The sequence below is a fragment of the Ictidomys tridecemlineatus genome, chromosome 2 (genome assembly GCF_052094955.1).
Source record: "Ictidomys tridecemlineatus isolate mIctTri1 chromosome 2, mIctTri1.hap1, whole genome shotgun sequence".
Lineage (NCBI taxonomy): Eukaryota > Metazoa > Chordata > Mammalia > Rodentia > Sciuridae > Ictidomys > Ictidomys tridecemlineatus.
This window is the reverse complement of record NC_135478.1, coordinates 208,659,224-208,674,490: the sequence shown is the minus strand read 5'-3', so window position 1 is coordinate 208,674,490 and position 15,267 is coordinate 208,659,224. Positions and strand designations below refer to the sequence as shown.

Genomic DNA, 15,267 nt, shown 5'->3' with positions numbered 1-15,267 from the left:
AGAACAACAGGCTAGGGCTCCTGCTACTCTAGAATTGAAGGAGTCAATATCTCAACACAACGAAACAACTCTGTGACACATTCAATGTATTTTAACAATATTATTTGGGAACTTTTCCAGATGTCTAGCTAGTCATTTTAAGTTTCTGGAAGATCCTAAAATCTAATATTAACCACTTTGAAAGAGTTTATCTATTCTACTGTAGAATCAATGACCAAGCACACAGTACTTAGCATAATAACTGGTACATACTAAGAGTTCAGTAAACATTAGCTTTTATCATTATTAGCCATTATTATTATATGAATTTTATTCCTAATAATATACTTTTAAAATATCGCCCTTATATATATTCTCATAATAGGCCACACTTACCCAAGCAAACCTCGAGGATAAGCACCCCCACCGCGACTTAGTACCCATCCTAGACTTCCAAACACTTGAGATCCAAAATGTATACTGCATACAGTCAGAGCTAAACCCTATCTCTGAAGCCCCCACAACTATTTAAACTGAAAATGACTCCTTCAAAGAAATCCATTTGATTCTATCTACACAAAACCAGGACTGACTCCAGAATCCTTCCAATCTCCTTCTTCCTAATTTCCTCACACAGTTGTTATCTTGGGTATGAAAGAGGATGTAAACTCTTCTAGTCATTTGTAACAGATACCCTCATTTCATTACATTTTAGATTTTCTCTTCTCTAATTTAATCTCATGAGGGTTTCCCTTCCAAAACTTCAATTAGAACATTTGGTATGTAGAAGAAACCTCACTACAATACATTTTTAAAAGGTTTTTACAAATTAATGCTTTGCTGGAAATTGAACAGAAATTATACTTTACACTACAAGCACTTTAAAAAAAATTTACGTTTTTAGTTCTAGTTGGACACAATGTCTTCATTTTATTTTTATGTGGTGCTGAGGATCGAACTCAGTGCCTCATGTGTGCTTGACGAACACTCTACAACTGAGCCACAACCTCAGCCTTCCACTATAAGCACTTTTTATTAGGATTTCAGATATTTCTTTGGGCTCAACAAAACAAACAGGCCTACTCTTGATAGAGCAGCAAATGATGATTATAAAGAACATCGTTTGTTCCAAAAGAGAAATTTTCTCCCAAATCAAAATGTGAGATTCTGGCTTTTTATTATTCTTTGTGGGATCAAATTCACTTTAATCCCAGTTGAATATAATATTTTCAAAGGTATGCAATAAAGATGGAAATTACCCAGTGGCTCAGGAGGCTGATACAGAAGAATCTCAAGTTCAAAGCCAGCCTCAGCAACTTAACTAGACTCTAAGCAACTCAGTGAAATCCTATACAAATTAAATAAATACAAAATCGGGATGGGGATGTAGCTCAGTGGCTGAGTGCCCCTGAGTTCAGTCCCCAGTACCCCACATAAAATAAGTAAATAAAGATGGAAATGTTTAAAAGACCCAAGTCCTCAACTTTCCTGTGTTCTAAATAATAAATCCTAAAAAAAAAATAACCTAAAAAATATCATTTTGAGGATACATTACAAATACTTTCTAAATACATATATGGCTTGAGGTAGTGTTTTTCCAAATAGTAGTCTGTAACACATTAGTGAGCCATGAAATTGATTTAATGGGTTTGGCCAGCATTTCACTAGAAACAAAACAACCCCCCGCCGCCACACACAGAGAAAATAACTATAATACACTGCCTTAAGAGATTCATCCATATTTGGTTTTAGATAGCTATAGAATAACTCATAAACCTTCCATGAGATGACTAAAGCAATCAAATCACTATACCTCATAAAATTTTCTAAAGAAACTTTCAAATGAGAAAATAATGGAAAAAGTTCAACCTGAAATAACTGTCACTTTAATAACAGACTTACAAAGCAAGGGTCAGCAAACTTTTCCTGTAAAAAGCCAAATAGTAAATTTTTGGATTTTGTTAGCTATGTGATCTTTTTCAACTACTCACATTTGGAGCACAAAAACAGGCAAAGACAATATATGTAAACCAACCAGTGTAGAAATGTCCCCATAAAATTTTATTGAAAAAATAGGGAGCCTAAAGGATTTGATCTATGAGTGGCAATCTATGGACAAATGGCATAAAAAAAAGTTTTATTCCAAAATGCTAAATAACCTTACCTATTTTAATGAAGCGACACGGAAACATCTGTTCATCAATTTTATGCTTCAAAGTGAATGTTTCTTTGTTATAATCATTCTTTAAGCCACTATGGAGGAAAAAAAAAAGGTTATCAAATCTGATTTCATAATTTAGTAAACACATGAAAACTCAGATTAATGCCAAACTCAGATTTTAAGTTTAAACCTATGTTCATAATAAATGACCAATACAATAGTAAGTAGTTGAACGTGGGAATATAGGTTAAAACTTATACATTCAAATCAACTTCAATAAAATTGTATTCTCTATATATGAAAGTGGTTATACAAGAAATTATATAAAAAAACAGTTTAGTATTAAAGGATATGGCTACAGTGCATGGAAATGTGTGACAGAACCTAAGGTCCTTAATGAATAACTGAATGTAACATAAAGTTACAAGCAGGAGAGAAATTTGGAAAAGTTAAATTCAAATTGTCTCTGACAATTTAGCCTGAATATTAGAATATATCAAAGAATTAAATTTCTTAATTCTGAGATGTTAATACTCCTTTTATAGTCCAAAAAAATTTCAGAGACAATCCTATTCTGTTGGTTTTTAACAACATCTTTAATCTTAGTAAAAATCAACCCATATTACCTTTCTACTTAAGCAACAAGGATTGATACAAGTACTTACAGAAAAATCACTTACCTTCAGACTGCCTTATATCCTGAAATACTTTCATGACTCAAATAAAATGCAGCATCAAAGTAACATTTACTTCTATGTACTATGTTAATGAACATACCATATCACAAATATATTCTAAATATATTCATGGGTTTGTTTGTCCCTTCCATTGACTACCTGATTTTTTATTATCTGGCAGATAATTTAACACTCCAGGTGATCTGTTTTAAAACTCCAATTTACTGAGGTCTTTCCAGTAGTAGGCACTGCGCTAGGAGTAGCCACATACTTTTTCATTTACAAAAACCTCCTTTTTTGGTTTCAAATTTCCAGTGAAGTCTTAGAATACCATTTCTAGATTAGCACAATGAATATTTTGAATAGGGTCTCTATTTTTATAGCAAAGACGACAACAAAGTTTTTTTTTTCACCCTTCCTTTCCAATCCTTAACTCTCTCTATAGCAATAAAAAGTTTAATATTTCTGAAGTCAGTAACAGTTCAAAAATATGACTGAAAAAGAAATTAAATTATTCTTTTGATTCTTGTCATTAATAACAACATTAATAGTACTGGTGGCTAAAAAAAAAACTAACTCAAGCCACAGTATTAAAATAAGAAACAGGAGTAAAATAGGATTAAATAATCTTTACTCCCTTAAGGGGTTGAGGGGAACTAAAGTAAGACTGCTGTTTGTTTAGAAGACAACCCTTTCTTCCCCATAACTGTAACTCACCTGGACAATAGCTCTGTCATATTTTCTTCATTCATGCCGCCAAAGACTTTAAATTTCTTCAAATTACAGACATGAGTTTTCTCATATTTTCCAAATGTGATATTCTGAACTATAGCAGGTCTTTCAAGTTTCAGAATCAAGTACTAAAAAAAGAAACAATCAAGTCATATTCTCCTCTGTTTAAAACAAATAGACAACTTGAAAAAAATTTTAAATGTTTTGACTTGACAGAATGACGACTAAGGCTCATCTTATAATGGTAAGTTTTTTTAATTTAAGCTAAAGAGTAGTATACAACAACTTTATAAAGGCTCCCATAACATCACCACTTTTCATTCTAGTAAAGCCCAGAAACTACATTATCCTGCATGCTGTAAATGGAGGACGAAAATAGAACCAGTGAGAAAACTTCTAATCAAGGGATAGAATGGAATAAAAGCTATCAGAAGACTCTGAATAACCAAACAACACAAGATTAGATCGCAAAAATCACAATTACATATTCCCATGGATCATACTTTAATAGATAAATCAATGTTCAAAATCTGTGGTAAAATTTTAAACCTTGGGGCTAGGGTTGTGGCTCAGTGGTACAGCACTCTCCTAGCATATGTGGGGCACTGGGTTCAATCCTCAGCATGATATAAAAATAAAAAATAAAGGTATTATGTCCAACTACAACTAAAACAAAAATTTTTTTTTAAAAAATTAAACCTACCCAGATCTACTATAGATATGTCAATATAGCTCAAGGTTTCCTACCACACACTCAATAAAATGTTAATTGTAAAAAACATTATGAAGACTGTTCTCAATTATAAAAATTAAGGAGAAAATTATCACTGATGGAATACATTTGCAAAAAGCTATTTAGAAAAACAATTCATATGTTTTGTTGGAGAGAGTCCATGTTTTATGGTAACAATAGATAATATAGGTAGATAATGGTGGTAAGAATGAAGTTGGTGTTCCTACCTCTCACTATACACAAAAATTAACTTGGATCAAAACTGATCCAAAATCAATCCTTTCGGATCAAAGATATGAACAGAAGATTGAAAATTTAAAAATTTTACAAAAACTCAGGGATATAAATCTTCAATGACTTTTTTTTTGGCGGGGGGACATACTGGGGATTGAACTCAGGGGCTCTCAACCACTGAGCTACATATTCAACCCTATTTTGTATTTTGTTTAGAGATTGGGTCTCACTGAATTGCTTAGCACCTCGCTGTTTTTAAAGACAGAGTCACTGTAGATGATCAGATAAAATTAAGAATTAGATGAAGAACTAGTTGCAGAGCTGTTAGAAATAAAACTTATTCTATGACTTTGAACTTAAGATCCTCCTTCCTCGGCCTCCTGAGCCGCCAGGATTACAGGCATTTGCCACCATGCCCAGCATCAATGACTTCTTGGATTCGACTATGGTTTCTTAAATATTGACATCAAAAGTACAAACAGAGGTGTAAAATTTGATTTCATTAAAATTCAAACTTTTGTAACAAAGGAACTATCAAAAAAATGAAAAGATAACCTAGTCTACTAAACAGAATACAGAAATAACTCTTAAACCTTGTCATGAGCAAGCTATACCATTAACAAAGACCAAAAACATTTGTGTCTTTCCACAATGTCAGAATTTATTGAACAATAAATTCAAAAACTACACCACTTTCATCATTCACTATTCTTGGTGTACTAGTAGATCACCTGATAGTCATATGTTGGGCAATCACAAGTTCTTTTATCAATGTTAATATCTTTAACACACAAGTCATGTATCATATTTTGTATATGATATGAATAGGTTACAGAAAAGCTACTAAAGGGTTTAAGATGGCCACAGGGGTCTAGGAAGCTGAACTGAGAGCAAAGGCAGCGTCACTGGAGATGATCAGATAAAATTAAGAACTAGATGGGGTGCAGAGCTGTTAGAAATAAAACTTATTCTATGTCAGTGTCAGTCAAATGTCATTTTCAGAGTGTCAGCTTGAAGTGTCAGGTTGGAGTGGGCCATGCATCATAGTTACAGTCATGAGAAACGAGGCTGAGCTAAAGCATGGGGATAGAAGATCACCAGTTCATCACTGTGGTGATTCTTCTGTGCAAATGACCAGGTAACAGGTCAGTGTACTGTTGTGTCCAATCTTGGGGCAGGTATTCCTCCTTTTATGGATCTCAGGTGAGGGGACTGCTTCATTTGGTGATCTGCTACCTGTGAAAAGCTCATGGGCCTGTTTTATTCTGAGATGAAGCTGATATGCACAATGCACCCATGTGCTTCTGATTTAATTTAATAAGTTCATAGATAGTCATTTTTATTATCAATTAATTTATTTACTGGTTTGTGCCTTATGGTTGTGCTAGGCAAATAGTAGTTATTTAACTGTACAAATAAAGTGTAGAATCATTCTGCCTCAGCACTTAAAAAACTCAAAATGTAGTAACTCATGGCAAACTACTGCTCTGAGTTAGGCACAGCATGAAAACTGTTGTGCTAGTCATTATGGATTAACACAGAGCAGAGTACAGACTTCCCTCCGTACAACTCAATAAAAAGATAGACAATCCCATTTAAAAATGGGCAAAGGACCTAAATAACTTTTTCTCCAAAAAAGATAAACAAATAGTCCAAAGGCACAGATGGATGTAAAATGGTATATACACTGTATAATAGTTTGGCAATTCCTCAAGAAGTTAAAGAATTAATATATAAACAACTCTAGGTACATACTCAAAGGAAGTGAAGAGGTATTTGAACAAATCTGTATGTGAATGCTCAGAGCAATAGTATTCATAATAGCCCAAAGGTGGAAACAACCCAAATGTATATGATGGCTCCTGGTGTTTCCTGATTCACAGCAGCTTAACTCCAATTTCTGCTTCCATCTTCACATAGATTTCTTCCTGTGTTTCATTTCTTCTACTTTTCAGTGTCTAAATAAAGACACTCATCATTGGATTTAGGACCTACCCTAATCAAGGATGATCCTGACTGAAGATCCTTACCTTAATTACCTCTGTTAAACCATTATTCCAAATAAGGTCACATTCAAGGTTCCACATAGCTCTCCCCCGACCCCCACCCCGGGGAATGTATGCAACCATTTTATTTAGCCAGGCAAAAAAGAAACGAAGGCTTATGAAAATATCAGTGTTGTTAGAGCCAATAAGCGAGGCAAAAAACCTTAAGTATTGAGAATAAAGAGGTAGGCAGTCACCAGATCATAAAGTCTGTGCTACTAGGTGAAGTTAAAATTATAAATGCAGAGTGATCTACACATCAAAGGAAACAATTAGAAATATGAAGAGAGAACCCACAGAATGGGAGATAATCTTTGCTAGCTACTCTTCGATAGAGGATTAATATTCAGAATATATGAAGAGCTCAAAAATCTTTACACTAAATAATCAAATGGCTAAATGAATTAAATAGACAATTCTCAAAAGAAGAAATATGAATGGCCAATAAATACATGAAAAAATGTTCCACATCATTAGCAATTAGGGAAATGCAAATCAAAACTATATTGAGGAGCTACTATAAGGGATCTTCCTAGCAGAGTGGAGATAAAGGTCATGTGCACTGGACAATTTGTTGCCATGGGAGAGCAATACATATTTCGTAATGCCAAACCTAAATCACCCTGGCTTCTGTACAGAGAGAAGATCCTCATGTAATTCCCACAGATACCTCAATAGTATTTAAAAAGTGACTAAAGAGGTACTAAGAAAATGATTATGAAAGTCAAAAATGACAAAAATATCTGCAGTATATAACTAAAAAAAGGACCTATATCCAGAATAAATGCAAACAACTCCTACAACTCAATAATCAAAAATTAAACAAACCTTTTTTAAATGGGTAAAGAATTCACAAAAAAAGTTTTAAAAAAACCAACTAATAAGCAAATGGAAAAGTGCTTAATACCATTAGTTACTAGGAATTGTAACTTAAAAACCACTTCACATTAACAATAATCACTAAAATTGAGTGTGAATGGTCAGGTAATTTTGCATAAAATTAATATACTCCTTCCTTATGATGCAGTAATTCTATTTCCAGATATTTATCCCAAATACAGAAAATATGTATTATTTTTAAAACCTCATAAAACAATATTTATTTGAACCTTATTTATAATCACCAAAAACTGAAACACAAATGTCCAAAAAAAGAAAATGAATGAATAAACAAACTGAGTATCTGCATATAATAGAATAGTATTCTGCAATGTAAAGAAATGGAATATTAATGTACATGACATTATGAATAAACATAAAACATACATTGAGCATAAAAAGTCATATAATAGAAGTTTATTTCTCTCTCTCTCTCTCTCTCTCTCTCTCTCTCTCTCTCTCTCTCTTTCTCTCTCTCTGACTCCATTTAAATTAAATTTTGGAATTGGCAAAAACAACCTATGGCAAAAGAAATCTGAACAGTGGCTGCCTCTGGGTAGAGGGTAGAATAGTTAGGGATTCTTTGCTAAAGAGGCAGAAAGGATCTTTCTGAAGTCATGGAAATGTTTAATATCATCACAGGAGTGTGAATTATACAGTGGTAAACATTTTCAAAGTAGATATCACACATACTGAAGGCTCACACATTTTACTGTATAAATTATATCAATGAAAACTGTATTAAACAATTTAAACAATGATCCTTTTGCAAACTTGGACAAAATGCACTTATTAAAAAAAATTTCTATAGCTCAGTTCTATAACATTCTTGTCATGGTTCATCAAACAAAAGGAATAATCTGAGGGCACTGCAAAAGCAAAAGCATACACCAGCCCCTCACACACAATTTTATTAAACAATCACTGAGGTTTCTTTGACCTGCTTAGTAGATTATAAAAAAGCAGGTCAACTTCAATTGCCTCTCTGGCCCCATAAAGAATATTACTTAATTTTATAATTCTACTTACACCTTTAGAAGGAGCATATAATCACAGTGGAAGAGTTAATGATTTAATCTTTCTTTAAGCAAGTTATCAAGACATCTGTAACTGCCTATACATCTTAATCAACCCTTAGAGTATCACCAAAAAAACATATTTTCTATGGCAGTATCAATAATTTCTATAAAATATATCTGATGAGGGAAAAGGATAAAATTACTATCCTAAAGTATTTATGGGGTTTTTATTCATGCAACATTATTCTCTACCAGCAACGATAATCCAGGATTAACATGAAATCTGTCTTTAGTGGGAAGATTGCTCAAAATTAATATTTTGCTATTATATTTTTCATTTCTAGAAGTTTTACTTGTTTCTTTTTCAATATGCTAGATCACATTTTATAGTTTCCAATTCCTTGAAGATATCTTCTCTTTCTTTTTAAAATTGAAGTAGTTTTTTAATTCTAGCATCTTTTTGCATTTTTAATTCTAGTATCTTTTTTTTTTTTTTTTAAGTTTTTGGCTAGTTCTTCAAGTGTCTCATTCCTGGATATATTAGGTTAACTTTGAGTGTGTACCCTTCACTTTTCTTCTATAATAATCTGTAGAGACTTCCTGAGGTTTAAGCAAGAAGGTAGCCACCTCCAAGAGAATTTGTATTTGCTTCTGCTGAGAATCTTAAGAGCACTATTCATCCACAATCATACCATAAGATTTCATGGATAGTGAAGTCCTGAGACTTTGAGCACCAAATGTGAACAAAGAAAAACATATAGCTATAACCCCTCAGGGATGGTTTCTCTTTCATTTTCTCCTTTTATTAAATACCAGTGCAACTCTCCCCGAGGTGGGGACTTCCACTGTTTTATCCTTATCCTGAAAATGAATCACTTTGAGGTCCTAGTTTTCACAAACTTTATGTATATATGTGTATGTTTTTTTTTCAATCCAACTCTTCTAGTAGTTTTCAGAGCAAGATTCAGAAGTACTATAGCTCATAACCACTTATCATGCAAGATTCCTTACTACCTATAGATACCAAAATTATATCCATTTTATCCAACCTGGATATTTTTCATAATAGGAAAAATAAGAATTATTTCCTTATGTTTTTCTGGTAAGAATGCTATCATTTGATACTGGCCACATGGAACCCCAGCTACAGTGAGTTCTTAAATTACAATTAAGAAAATGGATTCCATATATTTCTAAAATAAATCTGTCTTAATTACAAAAGCTTTAGACTACTTCTCTAGGACTTATGCATTAGATATTAACTGATTCAGTATTTTCTTGCTTCATCAAAAGAAAAGATAATATTTAATTCACTGTTGAATTTCCAATGCTTAGTTAGCACCTCATGGATACTTATAAAGTTTTAAATGAATAAACAAAAAACAAGTAAAAAAAATCAAATTCTACTGTCCTTAAAATATAGTTCAAAGAGGAATTTCACAGTAAGGAGTTATCACAGTTTCAATTAAAACAGAAAAAATTTTAAATAAAAATAATTCATTAATAAGCAAAGCTAAACAAGAGAAAAACACATGAAAACTTGGATATTCAAGTTCAAACTAAAAAGTAAATCAAGAAAAACATGATTAAAAATGCAAAGCCATTAACATATACAAACAGGCTTGAACAGGAAAAAGCAAAAAAAAAAATTTAAACTACATTGAGTCATAATGTAAGATCCACTAGACTGAAAAAATCTAAATCAGTCATAGAAGTGAAGAGGAGAACGTAATGCAACAGCAACTTTCATATACTCCTAGTCAGAGTATAAATTACACAGCAACTTTGCAAATGGCTTTGCTTTAGCCAATGAAGTTGGATATATACATACCTACTGTATTAGTCAGCATTTTGTTGCTGTGACCAAAATATCTAAAGTAAACAAGGGAGGAAAGATTTATTTTGGCTTCTGGTTTCAGTCCATGGTCAGATGACTCCATTGCTCTGGACCAGGGGGAAGGGCTTGATGGAAAAACACTGCTCACTTCATGGCAGCCAGAAAGCAGCAGGGGTTTGGAGGAGGCAAGGAGGAAAGGGCGAAGGACAAAATGTAACCCCCAAGGATATGTCCCAAGTGCATAACCAACCATGTCCTATCTATCTAAAGTTTCCATCACCTCCCAGTAGTCCATTCAAACTATTAATTCATCAGATAGATTAATCTACTGATGAGATTATAGCTCTCCTGATCTCATTACTTCCTAAAAGACCTACCTCTGAATGCAGCTGCACTGGACATCAAGTCTTCAACACATGAGGCTTTTGGCGATACTCCCAATCTAAACCTTAACACCTACCCTATGATTCAGTAATTCTACTCCAAGATATATACTTTAAAGAAAACTCCAATAGCAAAAAATTATTAAAAACCCAATGCCTCTCACCAGCATATTTATATACTGGAATACTATATAGAAGAGAAAATGAACAAACTACCATTATACACAACAACTTAATGTGTTGGCTTAACATCATATTAATAAGCAAAAGAAAATCAAGCTACTGGGGATGGGGTTGTGGCTCAATAGGTAGAGTGTTTGCCTAGCAAGTATGACGCACTGTACTGGGCTCAATCCTCAGCACCACATTAAAAAAATAAATAAATAAAAAATAAAGACAATGTGTCCATCTACAACTAAAAAAATATTTTAAAAAAATAAAAAAGAAAATCAAGCTACAAAATACTTATAAATGACTCAATCAATTTATATTTATATAAAAATCAAAGCCAGAAAAACTAAATCAAAGGGTATTTATAATACACACATATATAATACTCTAAGAAAATGCTTAACAAAATACGCAATAGTTACTTAGGACTGATTTAAGAGAGGGCTCACATACAGACTTCAAAGGCTATGGTCATTTTCCATTTCTAAAAATGGTTGATGAATTATCAAGTAGCTTTATGATTCTTTACCCTGAACATATAAATTTTGAATGTATAGTCTTTGGACATATATTATATAATAAACATGTAAATACCAAGTGATCCAAACAAGTGTACAAACCGAAAAAGGAAAATAAGCATAGAGATTAGGTTTCCATGAATTTCATTAGAATACAAAAAATAAAGGTCAGGGGTTGTAGCTCAGTGGTAGAGCACTTGCCGCGCACATGTGAGACCCTGGGTTCAATCCCCAGCCCCACATAAAAATAAACAATTAAAAACGATATAGTGTCCATCTACAACTAAAAAATTTTAAAAAAGAAAAAGAAAGTTTTATTTATGTGTCTATTCTACCTATTACAACATTAATTTCCTTAAGGATATATATATATATATATATATATATATATATATATATATATGGATTTAATTATAAGCATGCTGAGTACATAATAAGCATTAATGCTTTTATAAATTCAGATACCATCATGACAGGTATGGTGGTGCATGCCTGTAATCCCAGCAGCTCAGGAAGGAGAGGCAGGAGGATCTTGAGTTCAAAGGTCAGCCTCAGCAAAAGCCAGGCACTAGCGCTGTTTGGATGTAGCTCCAGGGTCTGAGTGCCCCTGAGTTCAATCCCCAGTAGCCCCCCAATTAATTAATTAATTCAGACACCACTTATCAGGTAAAAGAAATTAGTCTAATTCCATCCTAATGCCACCTAAGTACATTATTTCAGTAAAATAACAAACTATATTAAGTTCATTTTTCCTCAAAGGCAAAGCTCAATTTACTAACATTTCCTTAAATATTTACAGAATGACCTGAGCACAATGAAACAGAGGTCAAGGTCACAATCTCTGCTCAGAATGGAACAGTAACCGCACTCTAACCAGTTCTTGGTTAACAATTTCCTTGGTTTTAACAATTTGGTTTTGCATCATTAGTAATATAGAAAATTATAAATTAGAATTTAAATCTTCCACAAGATAGAACAAAACATATATTTCATCAAATCCCAAACTATACTTATCTATAAAATCAAAATTCTTTCAAAATTCAAACAAAAGAAATAAAAGTTTATATCCCAATGCCAAAGACAGAATAAACTATTAATAGATTCCAGATAACTGATGTATCAATTGAATAAGTTCCTATCTGAATTCTGACTCTTAAATAGTATTAAGGGTTACGTGTATTATTACCTGAGGAGGATAGTTGCTCTCTGAAGACCATCTTGAAGACTGGTCATTTGGTTTATCCACTAAAATATTCCTGAAATTAAAAAAAGAAAATTATAGCACTTAATTAAAATAATATGTGAACATGAAAGAACACGAAGAAAAATAATCTTGGGACTGGGGTTGTGGCTCAGTGGTAACGTGCTGGCCTAGCATGCCTGAGGCACTGGGTTCGATCCTCAGCACCACATACAAATAAATAAAAAATAAATAAAATGTCCATCAACAACTAAAAAATATTAAAAGAAAAATAATCTTCGAAATGCTGAAATTATCCTAATTACATGTTTGAAATTTGAATAAGAATAGCATATGAAAGAGAATAAGCACAGAAAGCATCTACTATATATAAGATTTTAAAATACAATAAAAGTCATAGTTCAAACAATTGAGAAAGGAAACTTTCTATACAGCAACTTCTGTTAAAAAAAAGTTCTACTTTATACTAAATGACAAAATAGTCTTTCAAAGATATTTAAGAATTTAAGGTAAAAACAAAGTAATTAAAAATAAACATCATATATACACATTGTATATTTTTAATTATTACATTGCAGGCAGTTATAGTGTTATATATTATATTTACTACAGGTTGAGCATCCCTAATCCAAACATCCAGAATGTCAAAATCTTAAACTTTTTGGCCGCTGACATTATTACCACATATGAAAAATTTTACACCTGACCTCACATGAAGTTGTAGTCAACACACAGGCACACTAAAAATATTGCATAAAATTACCTTCATGCTATTTTGTATATAGTCTATGTGAGACATGTTTAGACTTGGATCCCATCCCTAAGATATCTCATTATGCATTTGGAAATATTCCAAAATTCAACATATTTATAGTCCCATGCATTTTGAATAAGGAATACTCAACTTGTACATGCACCACATATTGTTTATAATAATACAATTGTGTAATACTATACAACATTGTGTGTGTGTACATAAAATCAATTTTTGAATCAAGAATATTTTTTTGGGGGGTCTACTGGGGATTGAACCCAGGAGCACTTTACCACTGTACTACACCCCCAGAAAACCCCCTCCTTTTTTTTTCTTGAGACGGGGCCAAACTAAATTGCTGAGGTTAGCCTGGAACTTGCAATGCTCCTGTCTCAGCCTCCCAGTTTGCTGGGACTACAGGAATGCCACTGTTCCTAGCAAGGATTTTTAATCACGGCATCAAAAGCAGAGAAATGGGTGGGGAAAAAATACTGAAATAAGTAGAAGATAGTACTTCTACTGGAAACCAAACTATACATTAACAGCATACTTTAATTGGTAGAATCATTTTCCTCAGGGATATGGATCAATTCTGAAATACTTCTTATGTATCCTGGGGTTGAAATAATATGTAAATGTTTATGTATTCAAAAGTGAGCCAGGTTTCTCACTTTTGGAGTGGGAGAGATAAACATGGATATTTTGCTTAACAGAGATATATTAAGAGAGATACAAATACCAAAATAATTACAGATGTATGTATACACAAGTAGTCTTTTTATCTCTATCCACTGAGGAGGGACTAGAAACAGCAACACATCAAAGAGTCAAAAGCACACCCAGCACCCAGATCTTGATTTCTGCATACCATTTTCCAATAAAAGAAAATGGGAATTCTTGGAGAAAAGGCTGATTGTAGGTCAGGAAAAGGGAACAGTAAATGAGCCTGGAGCCCCTTATACCAAAAGGAGAAAAATGCTCAAAAAAATTTTTTTAAAGGATGGATCATGTCAAAAGAACACAGAGAAGGCAAATGAAAGAATAAATGGCCAAAGCTAAAAAAATACTGGCATCAAAATAAAGAATGCAACAATGGAGTGCAACCCAAAATAAAAAACATCCAACAGTCTTAATTGATATTAACCAGCCCAGTCTAACAAGGAAAATAAAAAATCAGACAAACCCAAATTGAGAAACAGTTAACAAAATACATTACTCCTCCAAGCTCTCAATATAATAACCAACAAGGAAAGACTAAGAAACAGATGAGAAAAGAGTAAGGAAACTTGACAACTAAATGAAATGGGGTATTTTGGATGGGATCCTAGGTCAGAAAGAGGACATTACAGGTAAAAATGATAAAATCCAAAGAAAAGTTTGTTAATAATAATGTACCAATGTTGGTATCTTAGGTGTGACAAATGTGCCATGATAGCAATAGGGAAAACAGTAAGGGCATCTATGAATCCATAATTATTCTGAAATGAAAATAATACTTAAAAAATGTTAGAGGTATACTTGGCAAAGAGAAAGAACTTAATAAATGAGTGAATAAATTATGTATTTATTTACACCATCATAAATAATAGATTTGTGATTACAAATAGGTGAATAAAATTTTTTAAAAAGCCAACTATAAAGAAAAGAACTGCTTTTATGCACACGTTAAAAGATTTTGGATTATAATAACAGTTGTTGGTTGGTCAGAGCTGGTAAAATGGTACTCTCATGTTTTGCTGGTTAAGAATGAAACCTATAGAACTTTTCAGGAGAAAATTTTAATTTTACATATATATATATATATATATATATATATATATACACACATATATATATATATATAAAATGTTCATTTCCTTAAAATAAAAATGATGGTGATACTAACCTTGACAATGTGTTCTGTTTGTCAGTTTTGTAAGTGCTTTCCATGTACATACTATTATC

At 32.6% G+C, this 15,267-nt stretch overlaps 1 protein-coding gene across 17 annotated transcripts in view; it reads right to left on the bottom strand.

The window, feature by feature from the left end:
• The window catches only part of Mkln1 (muskelin 1), a 302,986-nt gene that overhangs the window by 113,187 nt on the left and 174,532 nt on the right, over window positions 1–15,267 (bottom strand). For all 17 annotated transcript variants that reach the window (XM_078040552.1, XM_078040549.1, XM_078040543.1 and 14 more), the window contains 3 exons: window positions 12,555–12,624; window positions 3,535–3,677; window positions 2,144–2,232 (listed from right to left, as the gene is read on the bottom strand). In XM_078040552.1, coding sequence (XP_077896678.1) covers window positions 2,144–2,232; window positions 3,535–3,677; window positions 12,555–12,624 — 302 coding nt within the window. The remainder of the gene's footprint in view (window positions 1–2,143; window positions 2,233–3,534; window positions 3,678–12,554; window positions 12,625–15,267) is intronic.